Here is a 12,508-nt window from a genome sequence, read left to right as displayed (position 1 = left end):
AGCTACCAAAAGACAATCACCTGAAAGGGAGGATGAAAGACTGCAGGGAGGAGAAATGGGTCCCGTGACCTGCCTCTGTGGAGTTGTCAGATTGGGCATGGGCACATTGTGCTAGGTTTAGACACATCTAGGTGTTGTCACACACCTGATGGGATAAACCAAGTGGTTCATTTATGGGAGAGCCTCTGATCCAGAAGAATCTCCCATTCACTGTCTTAAAAGCCAATATCAAGAGATTTGCTATAATTAGCAAGACTATTTCTGCAGGGTTAAAACACGACTGTCTTTAAAATCTAGGTATAAATTCATTTTAACCATCTCCTTTCTCATCCTATGGGTTTCCCTGGTGGCTCAGATGGTAAAGAATCAGGCTGCCATGTGGGAGATCTGGGTTCAATTCCTGGGTCAGGAAGATGCCCTGGTGAAAGGAATGGCTACCTGCTCCAGTATCCTTGCCTGAAGAATTCCATGGACAGAGGAGCCTGGTGGGCTTCAGTCCATGGGGTCGCAAAGAGTCGGACGTGACTAAGAAACTAACACATTTATACTTTCTCCTTTGTCATCCTATGCCTCAGCTGCCACCAGGAAATGGGTATTTTGAGCAGGGCACCTGAAGGAAAGGACTGATATTTATCTCTGAAGCTGTGGACATAACAGGAAGGCCAGAGTAGCCTGGCTTTGTAAAGAGACTTCAAAGGAGGGAAGAGGAATAGGAGGAAATGGACTGAAAGGAAATGTTGAGATGTCTTAATGCAGAACAGGACTCTGTGAATACAAAGAGTGTCCCTGAAGAAATTATGGGAAACTCCAAGGATCTGAAATCATCTCACTAGCATTAGCGTTCAGAATTCACATATATTTTTTAATTTTTCTCTTAACTTAAATTCTTCAAATAAGGGACACATACTCCCCTCTCTAGCTGATTTACAGAAGAGTGAAATTCCCAGACAAGGTAATTTCAGGCATGCCCTGCTCATATATCCTAATTAAGCCCAACCCAAGGCCTGCCTTGAGAAGAGAGTCCCCTTAATCCTATCACTGTTGCTATTTGGAAGAAATATGGAACAACATATAGGCATCATAATTAAGATGGATTTTTCTGGAACTGACCACATTCATAAGAATCACCATTCATGTTCATATTAGCTGCTTTTTTCACCTCTACGATTAAGTTTGAGAAACCATCTTTCTAGTTTAATTCCCTCAACTGTACCATTTATCATTCTCCATACATCATCCTCATTCTCTAGATATGCATTATTCTAATGTATTTTCAGATATGATAAAGGAACATAGGCCCTAAAGTCAGACTTCCCAGTTTCAAATCCCAGCTAACCCTCTGCCTGTGTGACTTTAGTTGAATTATTCTATCTCATTAAATCACAGTTTCTTAATTTGTAAAATGGGGATGTTGATATGAATCATATAACTTTTATTTTTATTAGAATACATTAACAGTTGATTTATAGTGTGTTAGTTTCAAATGTACAGCAAAGTGAATCAGTTTTACATAGATCCACTCTTATGTAAATTCTTTTCCCATATAGGTATTTTCCCATACAGAGTGTTAAGTAGACTTCCCTGTGCTATACAGTAGGAATCATATGACTCTTGATGTTACTCAGTTCAGTTCAGTTCAGTCGCTCAGTCGTGTCCGACTCTTTGCAACCCCATGAATTGCAGCACGCCAGGCCTCCCTGTCCATCACCAACTCCTGGAGTTCACTCAAACTCACATCCATCGAGTCGGTGATGCCATCCAGCCATCTCATCCTCTGTCGTGTCCTTCTCCTCCTGCCCCCAATCCCTCCCAGCATCAGCGTCTTTTCTAAAGAGTCAACTCTTCGCATGAGGTGGCCAAAGCACTGGAGTTTCAGAGGTGATTAAATTTATGTAGACTGTTTAGTACAGAACCTGGCTCAAACCAGACACTCAATATGAGTACATTGTATTATAACTATAGGAAAATGTTAAAAGCTTTGGAGATAAAGAATAATACTTTCCCACTTAACAACCATCATCTCTGTATGTGCCTGTATGTGTTTTAATTTCTTTGAGACACATTGAATTTAACAGGGAATATGCTTCAGAGACAAAAAATACTCTCATCAATCATTGTACCATTTTGCCTTCTTTGGTTCTGCAATATTTAACTTTACTCTTTGTTTATATTTATGAGATTCTCCACTAAATTTCAGGGCACTGTTTGCCAGAGTAGATTTCTAAGCCTATCCATCAGTTTGTCATGACTCTGATGGATCTCTAGAGCAGAGAGAAAAAGAAAGACATAAAATCAAGATCTTTATGAGGCTGAAGCAAAAGAAAAAAATTGTGCAGAAAATAAATAACACTGGGCTAGCAGTTCTATATCTCTTTATCTATCACTGTATTAGTACATAGCTATTAAGTTTGTGACAACCACCTTAATCATTGTTTTTTTCATTTGGAAATTGAGTAATTGAATAAAATAACCTCTAAGACTGTTCGCACGGCGCTTCCCTGGTGGCTCAGGTGGTAAAGAATCTGCCTGCAATGCAGAAGACACTGGTTCAATCCCAGGGTCAGGAAGATCCCCTGGAGAAGGAAATGGCAGCCCCCACTCTAGTATTCTTGCCTGGAGAATTCCATGGACAGAGGATCCTGGTGGGCTACAATCTGTGAGATCACAAACAGTAGGATACGACTGAGCGACTAACACTTTAACACTGTTCCCACTTTAAGATAACTTGGTTTTGCCATTTTGCATCCAGGAGCTATGGGATAGTTATTATGTAAGACGTAAAGAGACCTGAAACTTGATTCCTGCTGGGTAAGTTAAAGGATGACTTGAGTAGGTAAAGAGGACAGTAAAGGTCATTTTGGACATCTGGACCCAAAAAAAATGAGCAGTGACTTGGAGAAAATTTTGTAGTGTGTCTGTTTACAGTGGAAGTATTAATGTTAGAAAGCTAGAGTAGGTTTAGCACTGGAAAAGACCCTGCATGTCAAGCTCTTAAGAAGCATTTGGCTGCTATTGGAGCATTTTGAGCAGGTGAGTATACTGCAATGTCAAAAGGCATCGTCAGAGAAAAAAATCACTGGTCAAAGTTGACAAGGCCAATAGTTTGTAAATTTGAGATTCTCATTAGAAAATACTTCTCCAACATTCAGGAGAGAAAAAGATTCAAATTATTAATATTTAGGCTGTACTTGTATAATATACTGCATGTATGCTCAGTTGCTCACTCATATCCGACTCTTTGCGACCCTATGGACTGTAGTTTGCCAGGCTCCCCTGTCTGTGGGATTCTCCACGCAAGGATACTGGATTGGATTGCCATGCCTTCTTCCTCTTATGTCTCCTGCTTTGGCAGACAGGTTCTTTACCACTAGCGCCACCTGGGAAGCCCGTATAATACTGCATCAAAAAACAAAAGAACAATTCAGGTGATCTTATTTTAATATGAATGTTTGGATGAATTTCAACTTAGTTTTAAATTCAAGCAAAACAATTTGCATATATAGACTCAGGCTCCATCTCATGTTTTCATGATTTAAAGCTTCCTAGTGGACATCAAGTGATATTTCATCACTAAGAACCAGTGCAGCCCTATCCTTTGGGTCTTTTCCCGTAAACGATATTGCTCATTTGGAGCAATATCAAAAGCCAAGTGTGAATGGCTTTTGAGGATATTATCAAGGATGTGATCAGTCAAATCTGAAAACTCAGATGCATTTGGGATCATTTGGAGCTTTTTCGAGATCCGATAAAGGTGTTTGTTGGAGGGTTTGCTTTATTTTCCTAGCCAAGTGGCCCATTGACTTGCAAATAACACGTATGAATCTCTTGTGTTTTCTTCCAGGGTCTTTCTTTCCTGATTTCAGGCCCTCAGAAACCGTTTTTAAAATAGCATTTTGGCTCGGTTACCTAAACAGCTGCATCAACCCCATTATATACCCATGCTCCAGTCAAGAGTTTAAAAAGGCCTTTCAGAATGTCTTGAGAATCCAGTGTCTGCGACGAAAGCAGTCCTCCAAACACACCCTGGGCTACACGCTGCACGCACCCAGCCACGTCCTGGAGGGACAGCACAAGGACCTGGTTCGCATTCCGGTGGGATCTGCAGAGACCTTCTATAAGATCTCCAAGACGGATGGGGTCTGTGAATGGAAAATTTTCTCTTCCCTACCCCGCGGATCTGCCAGGATGGCGGTGGCCAGAGACCCATCAGCCTGCACCACTGCCCGGGTGAGAAGTAAAAGCTTTTTGCAAGTGTGCTGTTGCCTGGGGCCCTCGACCCCCAGTCATGGAGAGAATCATCAGATTCCGACCATTAAGATCCACACCATCTCCCTCAGTGAAAATGGGGAGGAAGTCTAAAGGACAGGAAAGGTCAGAAGGATGGGAGGGTGATCTTAGGCACCCACTCTCCACTTCCTTCTGGGAAGGCCAGTTCACGTTCCGTGGATGCTGAGACACAGCCAGTAAACCAGGGACCATCTGGGAATGGGCTGGGGAGGAGAGCTGACTCTGGGGCAGAGGTAGGGCTTAGAGACGAGAGAGGATGTCCTACCACCATCCAGTTCACTATGATGAGAAACAGCATTTCCTTGAGGCTAATGCTCTCTGGGTCATTCTCTGAGCCTGCTTTCTACGCCTGTCCCTTTCAACGACAAACACCATGGGAAACAGAATTTCATACACAATCCAAAAGACGATAAATATAGGATTATGATTTCATCATGAATATTTTGAGCATGCACTCTAAGTTTGGAGCTATTTCTTGATGGAGTGAGGGGATTTTATTTCCAGGCTAAACTTGCTGAAAGCCACGTTGGATTTTTATGGAGAGAAGGCCTGGAGAGGAAGAGCCTTAAGATGGTGGCCAATATCCAGACGCATTATTTTTAGAGCAAGTTTTACAGTCCACCCTTTCTCAGTTTGGGTGAAATTTGACAGTGAGATTTTATTTACCTTTTGCTGCTGCTTGACAGGATACTGCTCCCAATTCCCTAAGGATGAGGGTGAGGGGTACTCATTATGCCAATGGTCATCTGCACTTGGGTATAGAGAGTGTTGAAAGAACCAGTTGGGAAAAGGATGGCTTTTCCTAGTGGAAGACAGTAAGGATGAGAGTCAGTTCTTCAAATTCTATGGACAGAATTCCATTAAGTGGTTCCAAGATCAGGTGGAGGAAGGCTTCTTGTGTAACATATTTAAAGATCAAGAGTTTGGGGTGGGGTGGGTGCTACTTTCAAGCTAAGATAGAGGCTGCAAAATTACTCCACAGCCTTTTCAACATGGCATAGAAAGGCTTTTCTTGGCAAATCACTTACCTTTTCCAGAATTCCATTATGAAAATCCAGGGCATATAATATTTTGAATGGCATATCACCACTGCCGTTTTTTCTCAGCTGCTTCACTGCTGCATAATGAGTAAGGTCCATGGTCCCCAGGGCGCATGGAACATGCCAGAATGAGCCTGATGATTCAAGTACCTCCTTCCTGAACTCTGAAAGATACACTTAGGAAAATGCTTTCTGGTCACTTTAAGCCCATCAAAAACAGAAGTTTGCAAATTGTTTTTGACAGAAGCCTGTTTATGCTGAGAAAAGATCCAGTTGCCCATTTATTGAACCTGTTCCCACTTTTTACAAGAACTTGGGGGAGGAGCTGTTTTTTGCTTCTGAATATCAAAGTTGGTAAGCCTCATAAATTCAATATATTACAAAGATACAGATGGTGACAATCTGTAAAAACTAAAGTATTTTCACATTCCACAATAGGAATTTACAAGATTTATGTTTTTGAAATAATGCTTGACTAGAATCACTGGTCTAAAACTTCTAACCATTTCTATGGTCTATTTCCCCTATTTGGGGTAATTCCCTCTAAGAATTTTAAAACAGATTATTGCCTTTTTAATTTTTCATTTATTTATTTATTTATTTTTGCCACCTCACATGGCTTGCAGGATCTTAGTTCCCTGACCAGGGATTGAACCCAGGTCCTTGGCAGTGAGTGTGCAGAGTCTTAACCACTGGACCACCAGGGAATTTCCCATTACAGACATTATTTAACCTTCACTGCAAAGGTAGTGGCACCATCATCTTTTCCTTCTTTCCTTGCAGCAAAGTGATAATTTCCTGAAATCCTTCTGAAAGGCTAATTTGTTGCATACTGCCATGGAAGGTATGTTTGCACATCAGTTGGAGTTTGGTTTTTGGTTGTGTTTTGATGTAGAATGTTACTGCTTTCTCAGTCCTTTCTGGAAAGTGTCTCATTGTTGTCCAGTTAGACACTCTGCCTTTCGCTTGTAACTTAGACTCTGGCAGTAGATGCTGGCTGGATTTCTAGACTCTTCTGGTCTGTTTGCACATCTTACAATGGCTCTTCCAGATGTGGGTGTCATATTGTGCATGGAGACATGCGGGAAGGACTTGACTACATAAACCTCTCTTCAGTTTCATTGTTGAGAAGAACTTCTTTTAGGATCTGAATTTTTAAAACTACTTACACCAGGCTCACCCTTATAGGAAGAACAACTCCATGAAAAGAAGGGTAACAGTTTTTCTTCACCAGAATATGACTCCATGTTTGAGCTGGTCTTTAAACACCTCTAGAGACAAATTTAAATTTTAAATACTAAAAAGCTTAGGATCATCAGAAAACTAGCCTTAATGCCACTTCTAATCAAAGACAACAATTTGAAAACCTTCCGGTCATCAGATAAAATCCATGACAATTGTATTCATGTAAAACTATCCATAAATAATTGTCTGCTACACGCTTCTCCATCCCCAAGCCCTCCAGGGAGGCAAACTTTAACATTTTTTTCCTTTCCCATGACTTGATATTAGGTATAAACACACCAGTTTTATGAAAAATTGATAATGTCACCCAAGACTTAGTCAAAGTGGGATAAACAATACACGAGTTATTTTTTTACTCATCCACAAAAATCTCTGTACCTTGGAGCATGCCAAAAACTCTCTAAAATTGTCACAGTTAAACAAATGATCGTCATATTTATACTCACATGTTTACTGCTTCTATTTGGAGTTTGGAGAATGTACCCAGAGTAACAGTGATCAAAATATCTTCTCTAATGTGTTATAAAAAGCAGTTGCTTTTAGGATTGTCTAAACATCAGCAAAAAATCAACTTGACATTATGGGATAGGTGAAACTTGAGTTTCTTCTGCAATTCAAATCGCATGCATTAAGAGAGACCTTGAATCTCTTTATTCAGGAATTGCCCCAGACCTTTGCAAGAATTTCAGAAAAGCATTTTATGTGTTACGCTTTCTTCATTTTACCTCCCATAAGGGAGGTCTCAGCCAATACTGCTTCTGCCTATAATCATTTGGGGTCTGCTAATACTCTCCAAAAGGCTTCTAATGCTCTTGCCAGCTACTTGGATTGGTCCATCCATAGTGGACAGTGTTATTTGGGTAAACAAATATTTTCTTAAGGTTTTCTTCTTTGGTGTTACTATGTGCCAAGCATTGGCAGAACATTTCACATCCATAGTCTCTAAAGGTCATAGCAGTTCTACTGTTCTTATCTGGAGCCAAGAAATGAGATAGTTAAATGTGATTAATGATTCACCCAAGGCCAAGGAGGAACCATGATTTGATCCTGGGTCTTCCAAACCCTAATGTCTACATGTTTTCCACCAACACCTCAGCCTCATAAGTAGTAAACGTCAAAGCCCCCAAATTGGAGTTGGATATGCTGATGATACTAAACCATTTTTGTCATTGTTATTGTTCAGTTGCTAAGTCGTATATGACTCTTTGCGACCCCATGGGCTAGCCCACCAGGCTCCTTTGTCCATGGGATTTCCCAGACAAGAATACTGGAGTGGGTTGCCGTTTCCTCCTCCAGGGGATCTTCCTGGATCATGGATGGAATCCGTGTCTCCTGCATTGGCAGACGGATTCTTTACCACTGAACCACCGGGGAAGCCACTGTACTCAAACTTTGAATGTTTTGTTTCTTCGGGATTTGCTTCCAATTAATCTCAATAAATATGCCGCCAATTTTCCAGCCCAGCCAAACCCAAGAGCAGGTCGTAATTGTAAGGCTGTGGCACCTACAATTCTAACTGTCAAACTGCAGCACTTTTGTAGGGTATTGTGACCTGGAATGTGGCTTTGCGTGAAGGACAAATTATATCAAACTGGGTGAAGGCAGACATGTAAGAGAAGGCAGAAGAGGCTGCCTTGGCTTAGAACAGCAAACACATTTGTGGACACAAAACACATTGTGCAATGTGTTGAAGTTATTGACAACCAGCCACAATTCATCAGCACGCTTTCAGGAAGTACAGTGAAGTCGCTCAGTTGTGTCTGACTCTTTTCGACCCCATGGACTGTAGCCTATCAGGCTCCTCCATCCATGGGATTTTCCAGGCAACAATGCTGGAGTGGATTGCCATTTCCTTCTCCAGGGGATCTTCCCAACCCAGGAATCGAACCCGGGTCTCCCACTTTGCAGGCAGACGCTTTACCGTCTGAGCCACCAGGGAAGCTATAGCTCCCCCACCTTTTTTTTTTTTTTCAGGAAGTATAGCCCTTTTTAAAATAAATAAAAAATAAATACAATATCACTTTCTTTCACCTGTACTCCAAAAATAATTTTTTTGAGTTGGAGAGAGATAAGGAATTAGAGGTAGTTCACCAGGAATTATAGAGTCCAAAGAGTATGTCAAACATGTGAATTTCATGTCTGTCTCCAGGAGGAAATGGTTCAGAATGCTGGTCTTCAAGTACCCAGAGACCTGGGCAGTCTTTGAAAATGAAGACTCAGTTGGTAGCTATAGCTACTTCTTAGATGGCATCCTCTTGCTTCTGGATTTCACAAATGAAAACTTTTAAGTCCTGAGCATCTTGGTTACCCCCACCCCACCCCCAAAATGAACCATCATGCAGACCTTCTGGCCCCATAAGTTTCATGATTACGGCCTGGGAGTTAGAACATGCTAGGAACTCTTTGCTTGGGCAGGTAATCATTCGCTCTTTAATCATGGCTACTTAATCACAGCTTGACAAATGTTTTCACTTGCTTCGGGGGCTGTTTCTGCTCAGATCGTCCTGCCAGAAGAGACGCTGCCTCTGTGTATGAGTACTTGTTCACTTAATTAAGGAGAGAGCTCTGCTCGTCAGCGAGGGGAGAAGGGAGCCCAAGCACATGGAAGGCAAACTCTGCAAGCAAAACCAGGCAGACTAAAAAAGAAGGCAGCAGTGGTAAATATGGTGGCATCCGACGTGTGCTCATTTGTTACTCTGATTTCTTTTTACACTACTAGGACTTTTAACCAACAAACTAGCTGCACACAGCTCTGGTGGAGCTCCGGTTGGAACACTGTTGACATCTGCTCCCTGTCTGCAAACTGTACTGTGTGGAGCAGGGCTGAGCCCAGGCTGCTGTGGGGTCCATCAGCTTCCAAAAGCAATGGCAGAAGTGAGGGCCTCTGGCCCTCCAAGTCCCTGCAAGATGAGTAAGTGCAGATGACTGTGATGGGGCTAGGCTGTCAAGAGCAAGCTGGAATTTGAGCAGAGGATGCCGGATCTTGCCAGCGATCCTGTCAGCATTGCCTCTTTCCCTCTTACCCAGACCTCAATGTCACAGGGGCTGTGGATGGATCTTGTCTGCTCTGTACAGGAAAAGATCATGTCTTGGCTACTGCAGCATGAACTACTGAGTCTTCTACCTCGAAGGAAGGTCATAGCATTGGAGGAGGAGGAAGACTTACCCTGGACATTGCTCAAAGCTGTTCAGTAATGCATTCCTGCAACTACTCAGCAGGAAACTTCCCTAAAGCTGTTGTTGATTCATTTCCAAAGACAAAACAACTGTCTTTTTCTTCTACTTGTGGCTCAGGAGTCACTATGTTACTTGCCCTCCATAGCATAGTCAACGTGGCATGTCATGAGCTAGAAATGATTATTGCGAAACTATGAGGAGTCCATATTTAATTAGGTTATAACGTCTGAGGACAAATTTGTACTATATTTGGGAGGGGGGGCGGGAAATGAAGGCTCTGATCTATTAGAAAGTTTGAATACAATAATTGCAATCTGATGTGATGGGCTTCCGCAGTGGCTCAGTGGTAAAGAATATGCCTGCAATGCAGGAGACACTGGTTCAATCCCTGGGTCAGGAAGATCCCCTGGAGAAGGGCATGGCAACCCACTCCAGTATTCTTGCCTGGAGAATTCCATGGACAGAGGGATCTGGAGGGCTATGGTCCATGGGATCACAAAGAGTTGGATACAATTGAAGCATGCATGCACATTCTAATGTGATAGAAAAGAAACTACAGACAGTCCCAACAGAAGTTTAATATTTTCTTCTATTTATGTATTTCATACGAGTCCAAAGTACGTTTGCATATCTCGAGTCCTACCCCATGAAGTAGGAAGAGAAAAAAGGAATTATGTTTATTAGCATATAAAGAGCCAAGGTGGGGGATGACGTTAAGCTGAGGATTTCTTTGAATATCTTCAAATCCAGCCTCTGACTTCTTTTTCCCAGATGCCTTCAATATCCCCAAGGTCCACTGTGTTTCTCAAGACCCTGACATTCACATTTCACTCACTCACCTCTGAGCCGTATTTTCAGCTCTGTTTGTACCTTCTCTCCCACTGTATCTCTGCTGGTGGCTGGGCCGATCAAGATTGTTCTGGGGGCTGAGTGCATATTTGTCTAGGCTTCTCTCATTGGCTAAAAGACAAGCAGATGTTATTCTGCTCATTCTCCCTAGATAGGCAGCAGCAGAGCTAAGGAAATAAGCAGGGCAGGAGGGGCTCTTGGCTTCCTCAACGTGGTGACCTGTCAGGAAAAGACAGCAGTGACTGACACCTTAAGGACTTCAGGAATGCTAAAGTCCCAGAGAGAGTTTTGGGAATGTTCATTTTCCTGTGAGCCTGAGAGTTGTATACACCATGATCAGCAAGTTGTTCACTTCTTCTCCTGCACCAGGCCCTGCATTTGGCACAAAAAGAAAAAGAAAATACAGAAAGGCACAGACAGTCCCCAGCTTGTGATCTGGGTGTGTTCCAAACTCATCTGTTGCATTTTTCCAAGAGGCATTGTTATAAATGGGGGTGGGGAAGGATGTTCTCCGATGAACCAAAAACAAAAAATAAAAACCTATTTCATATACACCTGGGGTTGGCCAACATTTTCTGCAAATGGCTAGATAGTAAATAATTTTGGCATTGTGGGCAATACAGTCTCTGTCACACATTCTTCTTCCTTTGAAATTTTTTGTGGGGAGGGGAGACCCTCTAAACATGTACAAACCATTCTTAGTCCACAGACTGTACCAAGAAAAACAAAATAACAACAGACCATGGGCCATAGTTTTCTATCCTTGATCTCTGCCATCACTTGTTTACAGCGTAGTACAAACAATGTTAAGCATTGGATTTGGTTGTTCAACAGCAAGTTTTGTTTTTTTTTTTTTTTAATGTTCAATTGCCACATCTACACTTGATTACATTAGCATCTCCAAACTGTACGAGTTGTTAAGTAAAGTGACAGCGTTCACGTTCAGGGCTGGAGCCTGCTCCAGTATGACCCGCCCACCCAAAAGATACACTCCAGTCTGTCATTGTGATTTTCAATCTCCACTCCCACTGCTCTATTCTGCAGAGCCAGCAGTTCAGCAGAAGCCCAGGGCCATCCACAGGGGTCTTTTTAGCTCTTCCCCTCATTGGAAAACTACTCCAGCACAGTCTGGCCAACTCTGAGAGCAGCAACAGCCAACCACAGCCACTTGACTAAGGCCAATGTGAAGTTCCTCCCAGACTGCTGGAGGCTGCTGTAGGGAGGTCCTCACTTGGCTCCATAGGGAGGCCTCCTGACCACAGCACAAGTACCCGGGCAATTAGGGGTCTTCTACTGGAGCTCACCAGGACCTGGGGTCCACAGGAGGTGCTGGACAGGCAAGGAGGTCAAACAAGTCAATCCTAAAGGAAATAGAACCTGAATATTCATTGGAAGGACTGATGCTGAAGCTGAAGCTCCAATACTTTGGCCACTTGATGCGAAGAGCTGACTCATTGGAAAAGACCCTAATACTGGGAAAGATTGAGGGCAAGAGGAGAAGGGGGCAACAGAGGATGAGATGGCTGGATGGCATCACTGACTCGATGGACATGAATTTGAGCAAGTTCCAGGAGTTGGTGATGGACAGTGAAGCCTGGCGTGCTGCAGTCCATGGGGTTACAAAGAGCTGGACACGACTAAATGACTGAACAATTTACCAACAGGAGCTCTCCTCCTCCTCCTCTGCCCACCTCCCCTTTCCTCCCCTCCCCGCTCCCCCTCCTCCTTTTCCTCTCTTCCTTTTTGTTTAAGTCTGAAATGACCTAACTAGACTCAAAATGGCGTTACTATGGAAACATATTTAGCCCTCCCCTGGGATAACAGAGCTCTATTTTTCTGAGCTGGTGCCTTATGGGAGGGGTTTCCTTTCCATCCCCTCCAATTCTGATAGGTAGTGGGGGGAGAAAGAC

General features: G+C 42.8%; 1 protein-coding gene across 9 annotated transcripts in view; it reads left to right on the top strand.

Annotated features, from left to right (window-relative positions):
- The window catches only part of ADRA1A (adrenoceptor alpha 1A), a 112,590-nt gene extending 101,440 nt beyond the window's left edge, over positions 1-11,150 (top strand). For 3 of the 9 annotated variants that reach the window (XM_070794954.1, XM_070794951.1, XM_070794953.1), the window contains exons 3-5: positions 3,842-4,227; positions 5,572-5,681; positions 9,292-11,150. In XM_070794954.1, coding sequence (XP_070651055.1) covers positions 3,842-4,227; positions 5,572-5,681; positions 9,292-9,487 — 692 coding nt within the window. In that variant the 3' untranslated portion in view covers positions 9,488-11,150. Of the gene's footprint in view, positions 1-3,841; positions 4,372-5,571; positions 5,682-6,110 lie in introns of all 9 variants that reach the window. The other 6 variants (XM_070794957.1, XM_070794956.1, XM_070794959.1 and 3 more) reach the window with 6 other exon arrangements.
- Positions 11,151-12,508: the final 1,358 nt, after the last annotated feature.

The sequence above is a fragment of the Bos indicus genome, chromosome 8 (assembly GCF_029378745.1).
Source record: "Bos indicus isolate NIAB-ARS_2022 breed Sahiwal x Tharparkar chromosome 8, NIAB-ARS_B.indTharparkar_mat_pri_1.0, whole genome shotgun sequence".
Lineage (NCBI taxonomy): Eukaryota > Metazoa > Chordata > Mammalia > Artiodactyla > Bovidae > Bos > Bos indicus.
The sequence above is the reverse complement of the archived record's forward strand: the minus strand, read 5'-3'. Positions and strand labels throughout refer to the sequence as shown.